Here is a 15,756-nt window from a genome sequence, read left to right as displayed (position 1 = left end):
TTCTATGAAGAACTTTGACTTCAACAAAACAGTATTTTCTGCTGCAAAATTTACAGGCAGAATTCCACAGCATGATGGACAAAAGGGTACTCTTCTTCCATATAAGCTGACAGGGGTCCCTGGGATCACCTCTAGTATGATCTCCTGTTTAACACAAAGCTAAACACCAGTAAAGTCATCACTTGTATATTTTAAGACAGACTTTTTTTTTTCCCATAAAAAATTTGCCAGTTTGGTTTATTTTTTACTTGATGTGTGTATGTTGGCTTTAGGAGTTAATGGCTTCTAAAGAAGCAGTCGTTCTCTTTCTGTCCCTGAACCCACAACCTCAGTCTCATGTTCTTGCCATTTTCCTCATGCCAAACCTGGTGGCTGTAAAGCTACACACAGAATCAGTTCAGCTGATGGAAAGAAACAGACACCTTATCTACCAAATCAGCTACACAAAATTATCCACCCTGTGACCACATAACTGCTGCATCTGACGCAAGGAGGGGTGGGTTAAAGATGTGTTCAGTGGAACTGATGCTTTTGGTACCAGCTCAGTGTTAGGGCAGCTTAGCTGACCTGTCAAATCATGCTTTCAGGCTGACGTGTTTTGCTTTGACTTGCTATGTGAAAATGGATTTTATCCATCATTGTGGGTAAAACAGAAATGACTGTGGCCTAATATTCTGGTGTTAAAAAGAAAAGTGGGAACTCTCTTTCCTCGCCTGGCTTCCCAGCCTTCACAAGTGTGTGAACTCAGTGCCCTGGGAAGAAAAAGAGCCCCTGCTCACTGAAGCGGAGACAGCAGTGCTTTCCTGGCAGATGCAGCCTGCCTCACAGGGGACACACGAACTCAATATGCTCCCCCAGATGGAGACCTCTCATTTGATTGCTCCTGATCTGTTACCACCTTAATAGCAAACAAAAATAGTTTCAGTACAGCAAAGATTGCTTGCATATGAAACAACACCCACCCACAATCCCCCGTGAAGTGGAAATAAGAATTCAAGGACTAGGAGTTTTGGGAACGATGTAATTACCTGCACGTGTTCATAACTTGCTGTGCACATTTCACTAATTCAACTGGGTTTCTTCAAGTGCTCCAGCACAGTTAAATGACAGAGCATGAGTTACCATTTTTCTAAAGCCCTCAAGTATCTCCATACCTTACTGCTCTTCAGGCTGCAGTCAGCATGGTTTCAAAACCACTGCAGATAGACCTGACTGTTGTAATTTGCCATGTCAAGCAGCTGTAGCTATTCAGGCAAACAAATAAACCAGTCAGCCCAAACTTCTGGTTCAAAAGAGTCATAACTCCAATTGTAACAGGAAGAATGGAGCTCTCCTCCACTCCTGCCATGACTGATGTTCTGCAAAACATTATATGACAGATTTCTAAAATAAGCCATTAAGGAAATTTTCCCTTTGCTAGCACTCCAGCAACAGAGATTAATCTTCTTGGAAATAAGCATTTGAGTGATACTTATGATTAGTATAAAAGTAGTGCTCGTCAATCTAAACTTAATTAAACATATTTGTAAGTAAAAATTATTAGCTTTAGCCCTTTTCTTTCTGAGATGACTATTGAGCAGAAACAAATTTGTTTGCATGTGTTTTCCCCAAATATCTTTTTGTCATGTTTGGCTTGTGTTTCAACCTTAACTCTGAAATTCCAGACTTTGTAATAACTCATGTTACAAAGAGCAACAATTTCTTGAATGTTTTTCTGTCCATATATATTCTTAATTTTAACTCCACCTTAATAAATTTTGATTTGGTTATATTTTTCATGTAGAAGTCACCTATTCTTTAATTGTTACAAATGTAATACATGGACATAGAATAAAATAAAACAGCACAGACTTATGGTATTACAATGTTACTTCAAAAAAACATAAAAATATGTAGGCTGCAACTTTCAGAATTTTTGGGAGTTCAGTTTCTAGGTCTTGGTTCACCCCATTCTCTTCCTTTTTCTGCCCTTCTCCCTTCCCTCACCAACACCTCTCCATGAATTGCCCTGTATTCTCTTCTGAGCTTTTGAGATCCTCACAACCACCATCCAAGAGATCATCTCTATACAGAAGCAGAATAACATCATTTGTCTTCATGGACGAGCAATGTCCAGATGCTATCAACTGACATGATGATTCCCTGTGTTCTCATGAACCATTATTTTGTCTGATAACAGCTTCCCTTCAACAATGGAAAAACCACTTATTTTCAAGTAGGGCCCCTTCTGCAATATTACTTTGTCCTCAAAACCACTGGAAAAATTAAAGGCCACCATTTTGAAATACGACAGACCTTTTTTTCTGTTTAGACCTCTCTAGAAAGAATATTCTCAAATCTTCATGAAAAATAAAAGGCAAAGTAGAACTACTTATCCAGAACACAGTGCATTTCATCCACACAAAAAAATTCAACCATCTTTAAGTATGCACGCAGCTTGCACTCATCACAACTTACTTACACAGAACTAGAATTCTTACCACCTCTACATGTTTTTATGTGACTAATGGAACACCCATATCCCAGGGATCTCCTTTTCTCAGGAGTGATCTGATAATGTACATCCCTTTTCAACTGAATACTCAGTTCCCAATTATAAAACATGGTCTTGCAGACACTCCAATATCAGGGAGGTATCCTTCAGTGTAAAAGTTAGTATAGCATTTAGGAACTTATGATGCAGAAGCCAAACCATTCATGGAGAAAATAAATTTATCTAGATTGAGGGAACTGTTTCATCATATGCAAAACATGTATTACTTCATTAGCACACACATTAATTATCCAAACTGTAATACATCACTAGGCACTTCCAAACACCTACTGCCCATGAAAGTAAGTGGGCAGAACTTAATGCCAATTAATGCCAAACAGACACAGAATATAATGCAACAGACTCATTGCAAAGTCCCATTCACTTATTATAAATACCTCACTGGTATAGGTCACCTCACTGTCTATTTATCTAGCCCATACCTCATCAGTTTTTCCACAAGGATGTTATGGAAGATAATGTCAAAAACCCTGCAAAAGTCAACAGCCATTGCTCTCCCCTCATCTATCAAGTTAGTGATTTAATTATAGAGGTCTGTTAGGTTGGTCAGGCATGATGTCCCCTCCATAACTCAATGCTGACTACTCTCAATCACTTCTTATTCTTAGTATTTTTGGAAATTACTTCCAGAAGGATTTGCTCCATCACATTCACAGGAAATCAGGGCAAGGCTGATCAGTACAGAGTTCCCGGATCCTCCTTGTCCTTCTCGAAGGCAGGATTAACATTTGCTTTGTTGCAGTCCTCAGGAACATGCTCTGACCATCATGACCTTTCAAAGACAACAGACTGTCCTTGCAGTGATATCAGCCAGCTCCCTCAGCCCTTTTGTGTGCATCTCATCAGGTCCCATGGACTTCTGTATATTCAGTCTAAGTATTCCCTAACCTGATCATCCTCACCACATTTCCTACCCCGTTCAGCAGCCATCAAAGATTTTTGCTATCGTTCTTACTACTGTGGATATACCTACAGAAACCATTCTTGTTGCTCTTCCCCTTCCTTTTAGATTCTACCCTAGATGAGGTCTGGCTTTCCTTGCTCCATCTGTGTGGAATCGGGTGCTGCCTTCTACAACCCTCCTAAGCTAAGCCTGATTCCACACCTTGCTAAATGCCACTTTTCAACTTCTACTCCAACACAGAGTTTTCTGGTTTTGTTAGGATCTATAAGATTTTTGGCTTTGCCTTTTATACATATAATGTATGGTACAAGGTTATAATAAACATTCAACTTGTACCCAGAGAACTCTGACTGTGCATTCACAGAACACAAAGGATGGATCAGTCAAGTTGTTTTATTGACCTCCAAGAATGGAAGTTGAATATTTTCAAATGCCTCTTATGGACTATAACTAGGGTTCTAAGTCATCGTGTCATGGGAGAAGACAAGAAATGGGCATTAACAGAAAAATGCAGTATGAACAAGCAAACAAAACAAAACAAAAAGATGTATTTCTGAGTAGTGGGAAGTTCAGCACATTAGTATCCTAGTGGATGTCAATATTTTTGTAGGCACCAAAGGAAGCAAGAGCTAGAAGGCAGTACTTAAAAGGAAATTAGAGGAGGACTTTGTGTTCTAACCTGTGGTAATATTTCTTTGTAGCAAATGGCAGTAGAAAAATACACAAAGACCTAGATCCTCAGGGGTACACAGGCACTGTATGAGGTGGCTCAGCCTGTACTTACTTGAGAATCTGGTATAGAATTACTTATTATTTAACACATGGGAATGATGTCTAAAATGGGCAAGGGTGGGAGAAGGGGATATGCGTAAACATATCACAGGGACAGTCATTTATGTTGGTTCCTTTTTGCACTGCCCTCTGGCTATAATATCACCTAGTCCAGAAAATACATTCTGTATCACCCTGGTGTGAAAAGATAGCATTAAATTATACAGCGAAACTACAAGTTAACTTGAATTAAGTGTAACAAATGTGATGAAACTGGATATTTGCAGTTATGGTAGAGAAAAGAAACCTCAGGGAAGATAGATAGTAACAACAACAATAATAAAGAATACTGTCTTTTCTGTAAAAAGTCTTAAGAGACATGAGAATCATCACCTCTGTTTTACAGCTAGAGTGGCTGATGTACTGAGGCAAAACAATTCATCTGAGCTCACTCACGAGGTAAGTAACAGAGCAGAGAATGGAAACCCCAATCCCTGAATCAGTGTCCTGTTCACAAGACCATCCAATAATGACAAATCACCTGTCAGGAGTTCTCAAAAATGAAGGCAATGGCCAGGGAATTCTTTCCAGTTATTACTGTGAAGACTGCAGGAGAAAATGTTTCCTCCCTGCTAAGTCAAGTGACAATTTATGTTTACATCATTTAGACTTTGGAAAGATCTCCTATCATGGGTCCTTGGAGAATCATCCGCAGAAATCTTGAAGAGCAGGACGGAATAGATGGGGATGCAACACACACTGATCAATGCTGCCTTCCAGTGACTAAATACAAAGACTTCTTCTCTGGCTCCGACACATCTTAATCAAAATATCTTTTCACTCTACCACATACAACTTTGGACATACAATAATTTAAAACTTAGGACTTTTTCTTTATTGAAATTCACTACCTGTTATAAAATTTTAGTCCATTTCAACCTCCCCACATCTTCAAATCACCTCCCTACATCTCCAAATCACCTCCCTGTTATCTCTTTTACTGTGCCACAGATTCGAGAAATACCTTTCTCTCATTTACCAGTTACCACAGCTGGTCAGTTCAGGCTCCTCACAGCCACAGATGTCTACCACTCACTATCCTGTCCCTTTTCCCTGTGTGTCACAGAGTTGTCTCCCTTCTCCAATAAAATGTGAAGTCAAGCAGCAACACCAATCTGAGAGGCTGTAAACTGCTAAGAAATGGAACTGATCAAAAATCTAAACCATAGGCTAGGAAGTAAAGTGCAAAAACACCACACAAACAATTAAAACCCACAAAATTAAATCAATATTTACCAACTCATAGCAAATCCAGCAGAATTTATCTACTGGGATCATAAGTGGAACCACCTGATAAAAGGAGTAGGAGACAATTGACTTTGACAAAGGGCAAGCTGTGATTGTTGGACTTGGGGTTCAGAGGTTTCCTAAGTACAATTTTGAAAGTTGTTTAATTTAGCCTAATGTGCCTAACTCTCCACTTATGTGACTGATCCTTCAGATTTGTAATAAACAGCAGTGATGACTCAAAACAGACATTTTTGGTACCTTGCTGAATCAGCACCTGGGTTTCCAGGAATGAAAGATCAAGGTATTCTCCAAAGCACTTCTAAGAGGATTCTATACAAGCTTTCAAACTGCAGAACATCATAGTGAATCTAATCCAACTTCCTGCAACACAACCTGTAAAATTTCATCCCCTTAAACTTTGAGTGCAACAGCTGGGGTTGAAGGAGAGTAAGCAATCTAGAAAGCCATTCAGTTTTGGTATAGAGAACAAAGATAAACACAAGCCATATTCATCAAAAGAAAAGCTATTTTCACCTAAAAGCCACTTGGGTGGCTGGTGCCTTGGTACTGCAATGTACCAAGTTCTTTACCAGTAGCTCAGTGTAAAATCTGATGTATGTTTTGTTTTAAATGGGTCATTTGTGTGACCTGCTGGCTTACAGCTCACCTTCTTAGCTCGTACCAGTGCACAGTCACGTGGAAGGTGTGTGGGGATGGTTCAAAGCTGTGCCAGAGGAGGCAGGGACTTGACATTAGGAAACAGAGAGCATGGTCAGACCCTAGAAAGGCTTCCTGGGGAGGAGGTAGATGACCCATGCTTGCCAGTGTTTAAAAGGCATTTGGACAATTTCCCTAATAATCTGCTTTAACTTTTGATCAGCCCTGAAGTGGTCAGCCCAGAAATGTAAAAAAAGCAAAGTAGAAGGGATGGAAACATGCCCTCTGTGTCTACACACCACCTTGGGCCCAAAAGAAATCTAGCCACACCTACAAAGAATTGTAGCCAAAGATTTCAGTTACCTACTCTACAGATACAGCCACCTTCACGAGAGTCTTTAGCCTTAAACTTCGGCCCATCGAGCAGAGGAACAAAACCCTGCTGTGCTAAAATAAGATCAACCTTTGATGGCAGACTTTTTCAAGAGGGAAGTGAGAAAATGTAGTCAGGCAGCTTCCAAGATGGAAAATCTGAACATCTCTGTCCTGTGTTGCTCAAGTTCCCACGAGTTTTCAAGTCTCTGCCTTGTGCTTCAGTTCATAATAGAAACATGTTCCTAATGAGTAGCACTAATTCTGATAGCAACACAATGTCTTATGTTGATGCAAGGATGGAGAGAGCACTGACTAGAGATACTCCTCAAATTAACTGCCAAAACCCCAAATACCTACAGTCCACTCTAAGGCTGCTCTTGGTTCCTTCACTGGTCCATTGGAGACTGCAATGTTGAGGGAATGTACAGGAGCCAAGTGCTGGAGGCCTGACCTGGAGATTGCTTTCCTGCAAGTTGAAAAGAAAAAAAAAAAAGAAAAAAAACCATAAATAAATGGAGTGTATACATAGAGTGTATACATAAATATATATATATCTCCAATATAATTACCCAACATCCACCCCGCCCTTCTCCAGAAATCAGAAGAGGTAGCACAGCATCTCATTTCAGCCTCAGTGAAATGGTGCTTGAATGCCATCTCCTGCTAAAGCAGTTTAGGAAAAGAATAAAGTAATCTGATCACTGGAAATTACTGTTTAATGAAGATCAGTTACTCATCTGGCACTAAGCTGAAATATCAAGCCCAGTGGACTGTATATGGTTATGTTTGCCCGTTTCAGTGGAGTCCTCATGCATTACACCTATTCCTTACACACCAACTGAATCTGTTGAATCAATTTATGCATAATTCCAAACACCTTTTATAGGAGGAATGAAATATGAGTTTATGCAAAGAATGCAACACCTGTTGCTTTTACTTTGTAGGCTGGATAAAGTCATCCATTCAGCATCCAACTATGTAAAACAAGACATGGGAGCACCAGTTTGCCAGGAAGGGGTGTCATACACCACTATCTTCTTTGATCCTATCAGCATCCCCCAAGGTATTACAGCTTCTTTCCACTTATATTTCAGTTTTATCTCACAGTTCTGAAGGCATAGATGTGTCCTCCTTCAGAAGTCATAGGTAGTGACCAGAAACCCTTCTGATGCTGGCTGCACAGCACTGAGGGCATATCCACTGCCTGTCTCCCTAGAGAGCATCCAGCCCTGACAGAGCCGCCTCCAACAGTGAGCCATAAGGTGGAAGCACAGTACACTGCCAATACAAAGCTCAGCAGCACGTGAACAGTCAGTTTCCTAAAGCTTCTTAACGTTATTGCATTGTATATATTAGAACCTGATGGCAGTGGGCAAAATAATCTCACAGCTTCAGCTGCAGTGATTCAAAAGAGGACAAAAATCATCTCAGGGAGATATCTCCCTTTGTAAGCCAAATACATCCCCCTCAAAGTGAAATGACAGTCTGTTTGTGTAAAGTGCATTTTTGTGATACCGCTCCCACAGTGCAACAGCTATTTATAGCATCTCCTAATCTTACCACTGTCCCAAGGCAATAAAGGTCAATTGAGCCAGTGCAGACAATCCAGGTCAGCCATATGCTAAATAAATCTTTTCGTTGTCCTGAAAATATACAGTGCAACATATATGTGCAGTAAAGGAGCTTGGAAGCCTCCCTGCTCTCAGTGCGAGTCTGGAAAAACCAAGTGAACTGAATCAGAATCTCTTAAATCCCCCTTCCTATGGGTAGCACAAACAACTCAGAACATTAACATCAGCCTCTGATCATCCAGTGCCCTCTTTCTTTTTAAAGTAGGCAAGATACTGACATTAAGGGTTTTCTTCCGAGATATTTTGCATTTGACAGGAAACCCAGCAGAGAAAAAAGACCAAGGAAAAGACTTTTACCACCTGATAATGCATCAGGAGAGAACAATTTAACAAGAAAGATTTTATGCCAAATATATCAGTACAACGTAAGCCACTCCTCTCAATGACTGGATTAAGGCCTTAGAGAAATAAACCACAAGAAACTCCAAACATTTTTTTACATATATTTTTCAAGAAAACTTGCAATATTTGGCAGTCTCCTTCCATGCTGTTTTCAGTATCAATGTAGTTAATTCAGGCTTCCTAAACAAGAGAGTACATCTTGTGTCTATTTGTGGGTTTATAACACGGTAATTTATTTGGGTGGAAACAGGGCACTATCTCATTTTCCACTCTGCATCACTGACAGGGGTAAAGCAAACCTACTGCCCTCACAACAGAGGAAGGTAAATATGCGTAACGAATGGCTACAGACATCTCAGCATCAAGCCTTGGATACTATTTCAAGTCAGAATTAGAGATGTGCAAGCCTCCCACAGCTGAACCTGAGACTTGGCCCACACTTCTGTAAGAGCAAGCTGAGGCTGATGAGCCTTTTGGGGGAGACCTGGCACAGTTTTGTGCCAACAGCCTGCCCTTCCTCTGCATGCCAAGCTGGATTTATGGCTTTGTCTGGAAAGCACACAAAACACAGGCATGACAGTAACACCTTTATTTTTTTTCAGGTCTGTTTTAACATAAAAGCCTTAAAATGATCTCAGGGATCACAAAATTTGCATGAGCCAGCTAGAAGTGACCCTAAGGCCCAGGGGCAAGCTAAAAATCCCTATTTTTACACAGCTTCTTATCAAAACTTTGTCTCATAACAGAGACACAGAGTGTCAAAACACACTGCATGCATCCCAGAAGCCTTTCCCACTAAAAAGAGAGGCCAAGCTAAAGAGCAAGCCCATGGCCTTCTGATAAGTGTAAGACAGACAAGAGAGGGGAAAATGGGGGGAAAGGGAAGGTAGCACAAATCTGATAACAAAACAGATGCTGAGTAACCAGGTGATCATATTACTTTAAATAACAGATGACACCACCTGTCACTTTTCCAATAGCAAGGTAACACAATTGGCTTTTAGTTATCTTTCCCAGCAATTTCATCTCCACCATGCTGAGTGCAATGAAAACACAGGCTTGACAGTCAGCCCTTCCCATAGAAGCAAAAGTAATCACAGTTCCCCTGATAAGAGACAGCCATAAAAAGTGCATCTGTGGTTTCATGATATATTCCATTCCTCAGACTATGAAGTCCACAACTTTGCTAAAATGGGCACAGCAGACAGCTTGCTGATGTAGCAACCAACAGCTAGGAAATATCGCATCATAAATAATCAGCCCTATTTTGATAATTACTTTTCCATATCCATTAATCAGTAATTTGTAGTGGATGTTATTATCAACCCAACTAACACATCACCACTGTGAACAACCGTGGGTAAACATTAATGTCTATGTCATTGAATATACAACAAACAAATATATCTGATACTAATTCCATTCCTGATACCACTAAGGAAATCTTTTAACAGAGCAGTTGACTGTCTTGAAAATCAAAAGCAATCAGACATCCAAGCTATTCAACTACACTAACTGATTTTTTTAAAAAGCATTAGATTTGCATTTTGCTGAAAAGTCAGGCGAGACTCAACCTACTTATCAGATGAAAGGATACATATTTTATCAGGGGAGATTTGAGTTTATATTCCAGCCTTTGTCTTTACTGAGCCTTTTCCTCCACTGCAGGAATATAAGCATACTCCAGTGAGTTGTTTAGACTCATTAGTTTTACCTGAACCCTCAAAGACCACAACAATTAGTCAATAGTACGCAACTCATATAGAGGATAGGAAAAAATCTATTTGGAAAAGAAAGGGTAAGTTAGTGCTGAATGTGGTTAACAGCTTTGACTGACATTCTTATTGTCACTGGTGTTGGAGTTGCTGCCTTTCCAAAGCTGGGGTAGTCTTCAGCTGCAAGATTGAGAGAACATAAAAATGCAGAGACTGGCTTCCATAGATCCTATGGCTAGGACATCTCCAGGGAAAGAGGTTTCTGGAAGCCTTTTCTCAAAGTTAATCTACATGTTTACAGAGAAAGGGATAGTCATTTGTATAATGAAGTTTAAGTTACAACAGTTTTGAATTTCTGTGAATATTCTATGTAGATAAACCCTACACCTGCCAGCTCTCAGCTTTGCCAACAACAACTTGAAAGTCCCTGTACAAGGCCAGACAGCACCTGTACACTGTATGAACAAATTACATGCACCTGAGTTTGTTTCAAGCTGGTTTTCACTCCTGCAATTTGGTGCTTATGAATTTAATGAAGAAAATGTACTGGCAAATCTCTGGCATTAAGTTTTCCCCATGCCTCTCTGCTGACTGCACTGTGCCCCTGCAACAAGTCCCTGCCCCAGCTTGACTTCTGGGCATGTATTGCTCTCCCTTTGAGCTGACCACAGGGCAACGATTATTTCACTGCAACATCGATTCCCAGACTTTTTGCATTTGATATAAAAGGAGCCAACTTCAGTCAAATTAAATAATCTGTCTGGTGCAGCAACCCATTTCTGACAACAGCCAGTAGCAGGTGTTTAGAGAAGCACTGGCACAAACTGGGTGATCCTTCCCCTGACATACTCCAGTCCCAGTTTCCAGTAATCAGTAGTTTAAGGACTTCCTGAGCTGGAGGCTGCTTCCAGACCTTTGCACTTAATAGCTTGTAATGGCTCTTTTCTCTAGGAATGTGTTGGTCCTTCCCTGAACCCATTTATAGTCTTGGTCTCCACAGCAGGCTATGTAATGAGCTATACAATTTAATTATGAGCAATGTAAAGTACTTCCTTGTGTCTGGTTTTAAAATTCTGACTGATAATTCAATTGCTGTATCATATTGTGAGTAACAGCGAGTAATCACTTGCCTCTCTACACCTTCTGTAGTTTTATGAATCTATTCCTGTACCCCTTCATGTACCCCTTCATTCACCTCCCCCCTCCAAGTGGAAGCAGCCACCTTTTAGACTTTTGCTAGTCCTGAAACTGTCCTATCTTTGTGAAAGTTTTCTAGCTCAGTTAAGTCTATTTTTGAGGTAGAATTGCCAGAACTAGAAAAAATATTCAACATCTGGCTGCACCAGAGGCTTATCACACTTTCTGGACTGTTCTCTTCAATTATCCAAAGGTCTCTTTCCTGGTTGTTAAATGATAATATGAAGTCCAAACTTGTTAGCTTTTTTCTCCTGCGTGTGCATTATTTTGCCTTCATCGATCTCACATTTCAACTGCAATTTGCTGCAGAGTCATTCAGTATCAAGAGATCCTTCCGAAAATTTTCTGCAACCCACCCTGACTAATTGTGCAAAGCAGCAGTAAGCCTTACCCCCCTACACTGCGCTCCCTGTGAGCAGCACTGCTCCCATCACAGATCGCCGGTGCTCCCCATCAGTAAACTCACAAGTAAACTCTGAAAATTACCCCATTGCTTCCTACACTTACACTGTTGTTTAACCATGAGGACACTACCCATTTCACCCCTAGCTTCTGTACCAAAAGCTTTTTCTTCTTAACCTACTGAAGCTTTCTGGAAGCCCACATGCTCTCCCCTCCTTCAGATCACCTCAGTTTATCGGCCCTGTGCATCTCTCAGCAATTTCTGCAAGATTCACCAGTCCTGGCTTCCTTAGGAAAAGCTGTGCTGGCTCTCCCACAGCACATCACATCACATTCAGCTGTGTGTTTATTAATCCTGCATCTTATCAGCAGTTTTACTGGTTTCTCTGATTAAAACTTGCTCCTGGGTTACCCCATCACCACTCTGTGAACCCCTGTTTGACCACCTTACTCCTCTAGGACTGGAGCTTTTTTAAGGCAGGTATTATAAAGCCCTCTCAGCAGTTTCACATTTGAATTCCATCAGAATACTTGGCCAATAACTAATCACTGCGATCTGATTTTACTCTTTTGTCAATGTCATCTTTAGTCTCCTACATTAACCTTCCCATCCCCCTCAGGTTCATCCATACAAACAGCAGCTCAGCCTAGGACACTCTCAGGCACCCTCAGCAGTGAACATTGATGCAAGAAATTTAATCAACACTGAAAGAAATAGACCTTTCAAAACTCCTCAAGAAGTGCTTTCTTAAGCATCTGTCACTGCCTGCTGCCCAAGGAACCAGTGTATAGAAAAGCAAAGATTTGGGTAGCTTCCCAGCCACTCAATATTCACATCAACAATACCCCAACAAACCTTTCCTCCCTCTCTCTCAACCCTCACCAAACAGACCAAAGTGGTTTTTGTCCACTAGAGACAGACCTGAAGACAGTGAAACAGTTTTCCACTACCTAAGTACCTCAAACAGCAACCCCAGAGCTAAAAAGTGACTGCAATACATCAACTCCCTCATAAGTTCTGGTAGGAGCATTTGGCTCTATCACATCAAAGAGCTTATTCAGCTTGTATTGATCCAAACAGAGCCAACGAGCCTTTCTGTGAACATCTCCTCGAGTAAAGTAGCAAATCCAGCAGGCACAAATAATAGACAGAAATTCTACAAAAGGAAACATGAGGCAAAACAAAAGGACCAAAAAAGAACTGCACAAAGTTTGATCTGGTTAACAGCAGAAAAGCCTCTTCTACATGAAATTGTCTTTTCTGTGTCAACACTGCAGCTCACAGCCATTTCTGTTAGGCACATGAAGGAAGCTTTTTGGTATTCCTGCCCTTCAAATTCTAGGTACAAGAACGGCAGGTTACTTTTCCTATCCCAAAAGAATAAAACAGATTCATGAAACAAGTTGTGCGTTAAAAGAGGCATTCACAAGTAGTGTCGTGAATATGTTTGCAGTTTCTCAAATGCAGACATGCAAATCATCACTGCCCTGCAGTTATACTCGGATCCTGGGTTAGAGTCAAAACAGTGCAAGGCAGAGTAATCCAAATGCCAAAGACCCCTAGTATATAATTTTTTCCATTCTCTTCTTCATTTCACCAGTAGGCATTTATTAATCACCAAATTTTACCTTTTAGAAATTAAATTATGGTTTCAATTAGATCCTGAAGTGTGTTAAATTATTCAATCCCGAAATCTTATCTTCCATCAAGAGTTCATCTTCTCAGAAGCCAGAGAAAGCCTGGAGTTTTGTGTCAGCTCCTATCAAGGTGACCAATATATCTTGTCCTAGATCTATAAATCACTTCAGAGTCTATATTGCATCAAAATCAGGGTGACTTTGTTCATGCCTTCATTTGCCAGGCCCTGGATCCAGAAAATTCCCCTGGAAACTCTGTAACAATCCTCATCTGCAATGTGGAAACTGAAAATGGCTTAGATCCAAAACTTTGATAATTAAACAGATAATTATAAGAAAAAGTCAAAGTCATGTGGAATTCTCTCTGAGCTCCTATCAGAGCTTGGAATTATACATATCACTGGGTATCACTCATTTCTTCCTTCTGCTCACCACTTAAGGAGTTTTTTGCTTTTAATTTATTCCCCACATTTTTTAGCAAATAAGATGAAACATGAGGGGTACTTACATTAGATGGCAACTAAATTTTAGCACCAACAGGGTCCCCCCCAAGTCTTTCATTTAAATATTCTGAAAAGATATGTACAAATGTGGTTATTACTCTTACTGCAAAAAGCGATAGACCTTGGAGGACTCGAAGCAACAGAAATGTCAGCATTAATTTGTGTGAGGAGGGAAGGAAAAAAGTGACACCATTTGTGATGCAATAAAGATGAAGAGTATCCTTTATCTCTGTAATTAACAGAGAAACAGACTAACAATGGAGCCTAGGAAAGCTGTAAAAAGAGATACAAAGCTTTTTCAAACAGATTTAATTTGCTTTATTTTTGCTGAAGTTAAAAGCAGTTTGTTTGGGAGAGAATTTTAATTTTATTTCCTTTTTTTTTTTTTTTAGCCTTTAGCTTTGAAGCTATGAATGTCAGGTCTGTAAAAGACCTTCTAGGTCATGAAATCCAGTCAACTCTGTTTCAGGTAAACTTATCACATGTTTGAATTCATAAAGTTGTCAAGACACACCTCAAATCTAGCCCAGTTGTTTTTTTCTCTTATTCCTACTGAGAAACTATACCAGATCTCCACTCTTCAAAATCACCACATCAGTAAAATCCTTTTTCTGTAAATTCCATCCAAAATGCTTCACCCTGCACAATCTTCCTAAAATTCTTATTACTAGGATTTTCACATTTCATCCAAAGAGTTAAAGTTGAACCAGCAACCAGTGATTTTATATGATCTTTCTACAGAGTAGAAGGCAGGTGAAAGGTGTTGATCGAGAAATCTTTAAATCTTTGGGTCAAAATCTTTTGAGTGAGTTTATGTGGGGCAGAGATGTGCATAGGGAGTTAGAAGCTCACATTTCAAAGACTCTGGAATCAATCAAGTAACCAACATGATAAAATTTAATCACTGTCTTTTCAAGTAAACAACAAGAAATGCTCTAGGGGACTCTGAGAATAAATGATTTCCAGCTGCATCACGGACTGGACATCAGCATTACAGAAGATTGATATGTTTTCACTATTTCAGAAACCAACAGAAATCTGAATGGGAAACATTCTTATAACAATACATTTAATCCAGACAGATATCATAGGATATGCAGGACCTCTGTTCTGTAGTTCAAGTGTAGACAGAAAAATTATGACAGCAAATTGGATGGACATGACTGTGGTATGATCATGTGGGTTTTTTTCTAATAATACCCTAAAATAATATATACTGATTTTCAAAAGGAGTGAAGAAATTCTACGTTATAACTCTGCCAGCCAGATGAAAATAAGATTAAGGTCTTTTTTCAGGATGCCTTCTTGGTGGTATCATTTAATCTTCATTTGAAGATTCATTGGAAGACAAAGAAAAGGAAAACAAGACAAGACAGGGAGGAAGGGAATTTTGAGCAGCATTTTAACATCAGTCTTGGAAATGTTTTCTTGCCACTCAGATGCTAGCACATGTTTCTAAAATAACCTAATTTAAGGTAATTTCTATATCAGATCAGGATCCTTTGTTGGTATAAGCTATTTACACAAGCTGAAATTTCGTTAGGGTTCAAGAACTATACAGCCTCACACAAACTACATAATAAAGTATTCTGATTTCCTTTTTCTACAAATCAAATGTGTGCCTTGCAGTGTTGCACTATAAGCTTCAGAGAGATGTTTTAAACATGGATTTTTTTTTCCATGCCCTCAAGTCATTGTGTCCATTTCTTTCTTCATGTAGTCTTTCTTCCTTGAAAATGGAAAATATCAGAAATCTTCATTGTCCATTTCCACATTT

General features: G+C 39.7%; 1 protein-coding gene across 6 annotated transcripts in view; it reads right to left on the bottom strand.

Annotated features, from left to right (window-relative positions):
• Positions 1 to 15,756, bottom strand: part of DGKI (diacylglycerol kinase iota) — a 208,073-nt gene that overhangs the window by 125,629 nt on the left and 66,688 nt on the right. For all 6 annotated transcript variants that reach the window (XM_050324758.1, XM_050324757.1, XM_050324753.1 and 3 more), the window contains exon 2: positions 6,909 to 7,017. In XM_050324758.1, the coding sequence (XP_050180715.1) occupies positions 6,909 to 7,017 (109 nt within the window). The remainder of the gene's footprint in view (positions 1 to 6,908; positions 7,018 to 15,756) is intronic.

This window comes from Myiozetetes cayanensis, unplaced genomic scaffold (assembly GCF_022539395.1).
Source record: "Myiozetetes cayanensis isolate MyiCay16 unplaced genomic scaffold, myiCay2020 scf3, whole genome shotgun sequence".
NCBI lineage: Eukaryota > Metazoa > Chordata > Aves > Passeriformes > Tyrannidae > Myiozetetes > Myiozetetes cayanensis.
The sequence above is the reverse complement of the archived record's forward strand: the minus strand, read 5'-3'. Positions and strand labels throughout refer to the sequence as shown.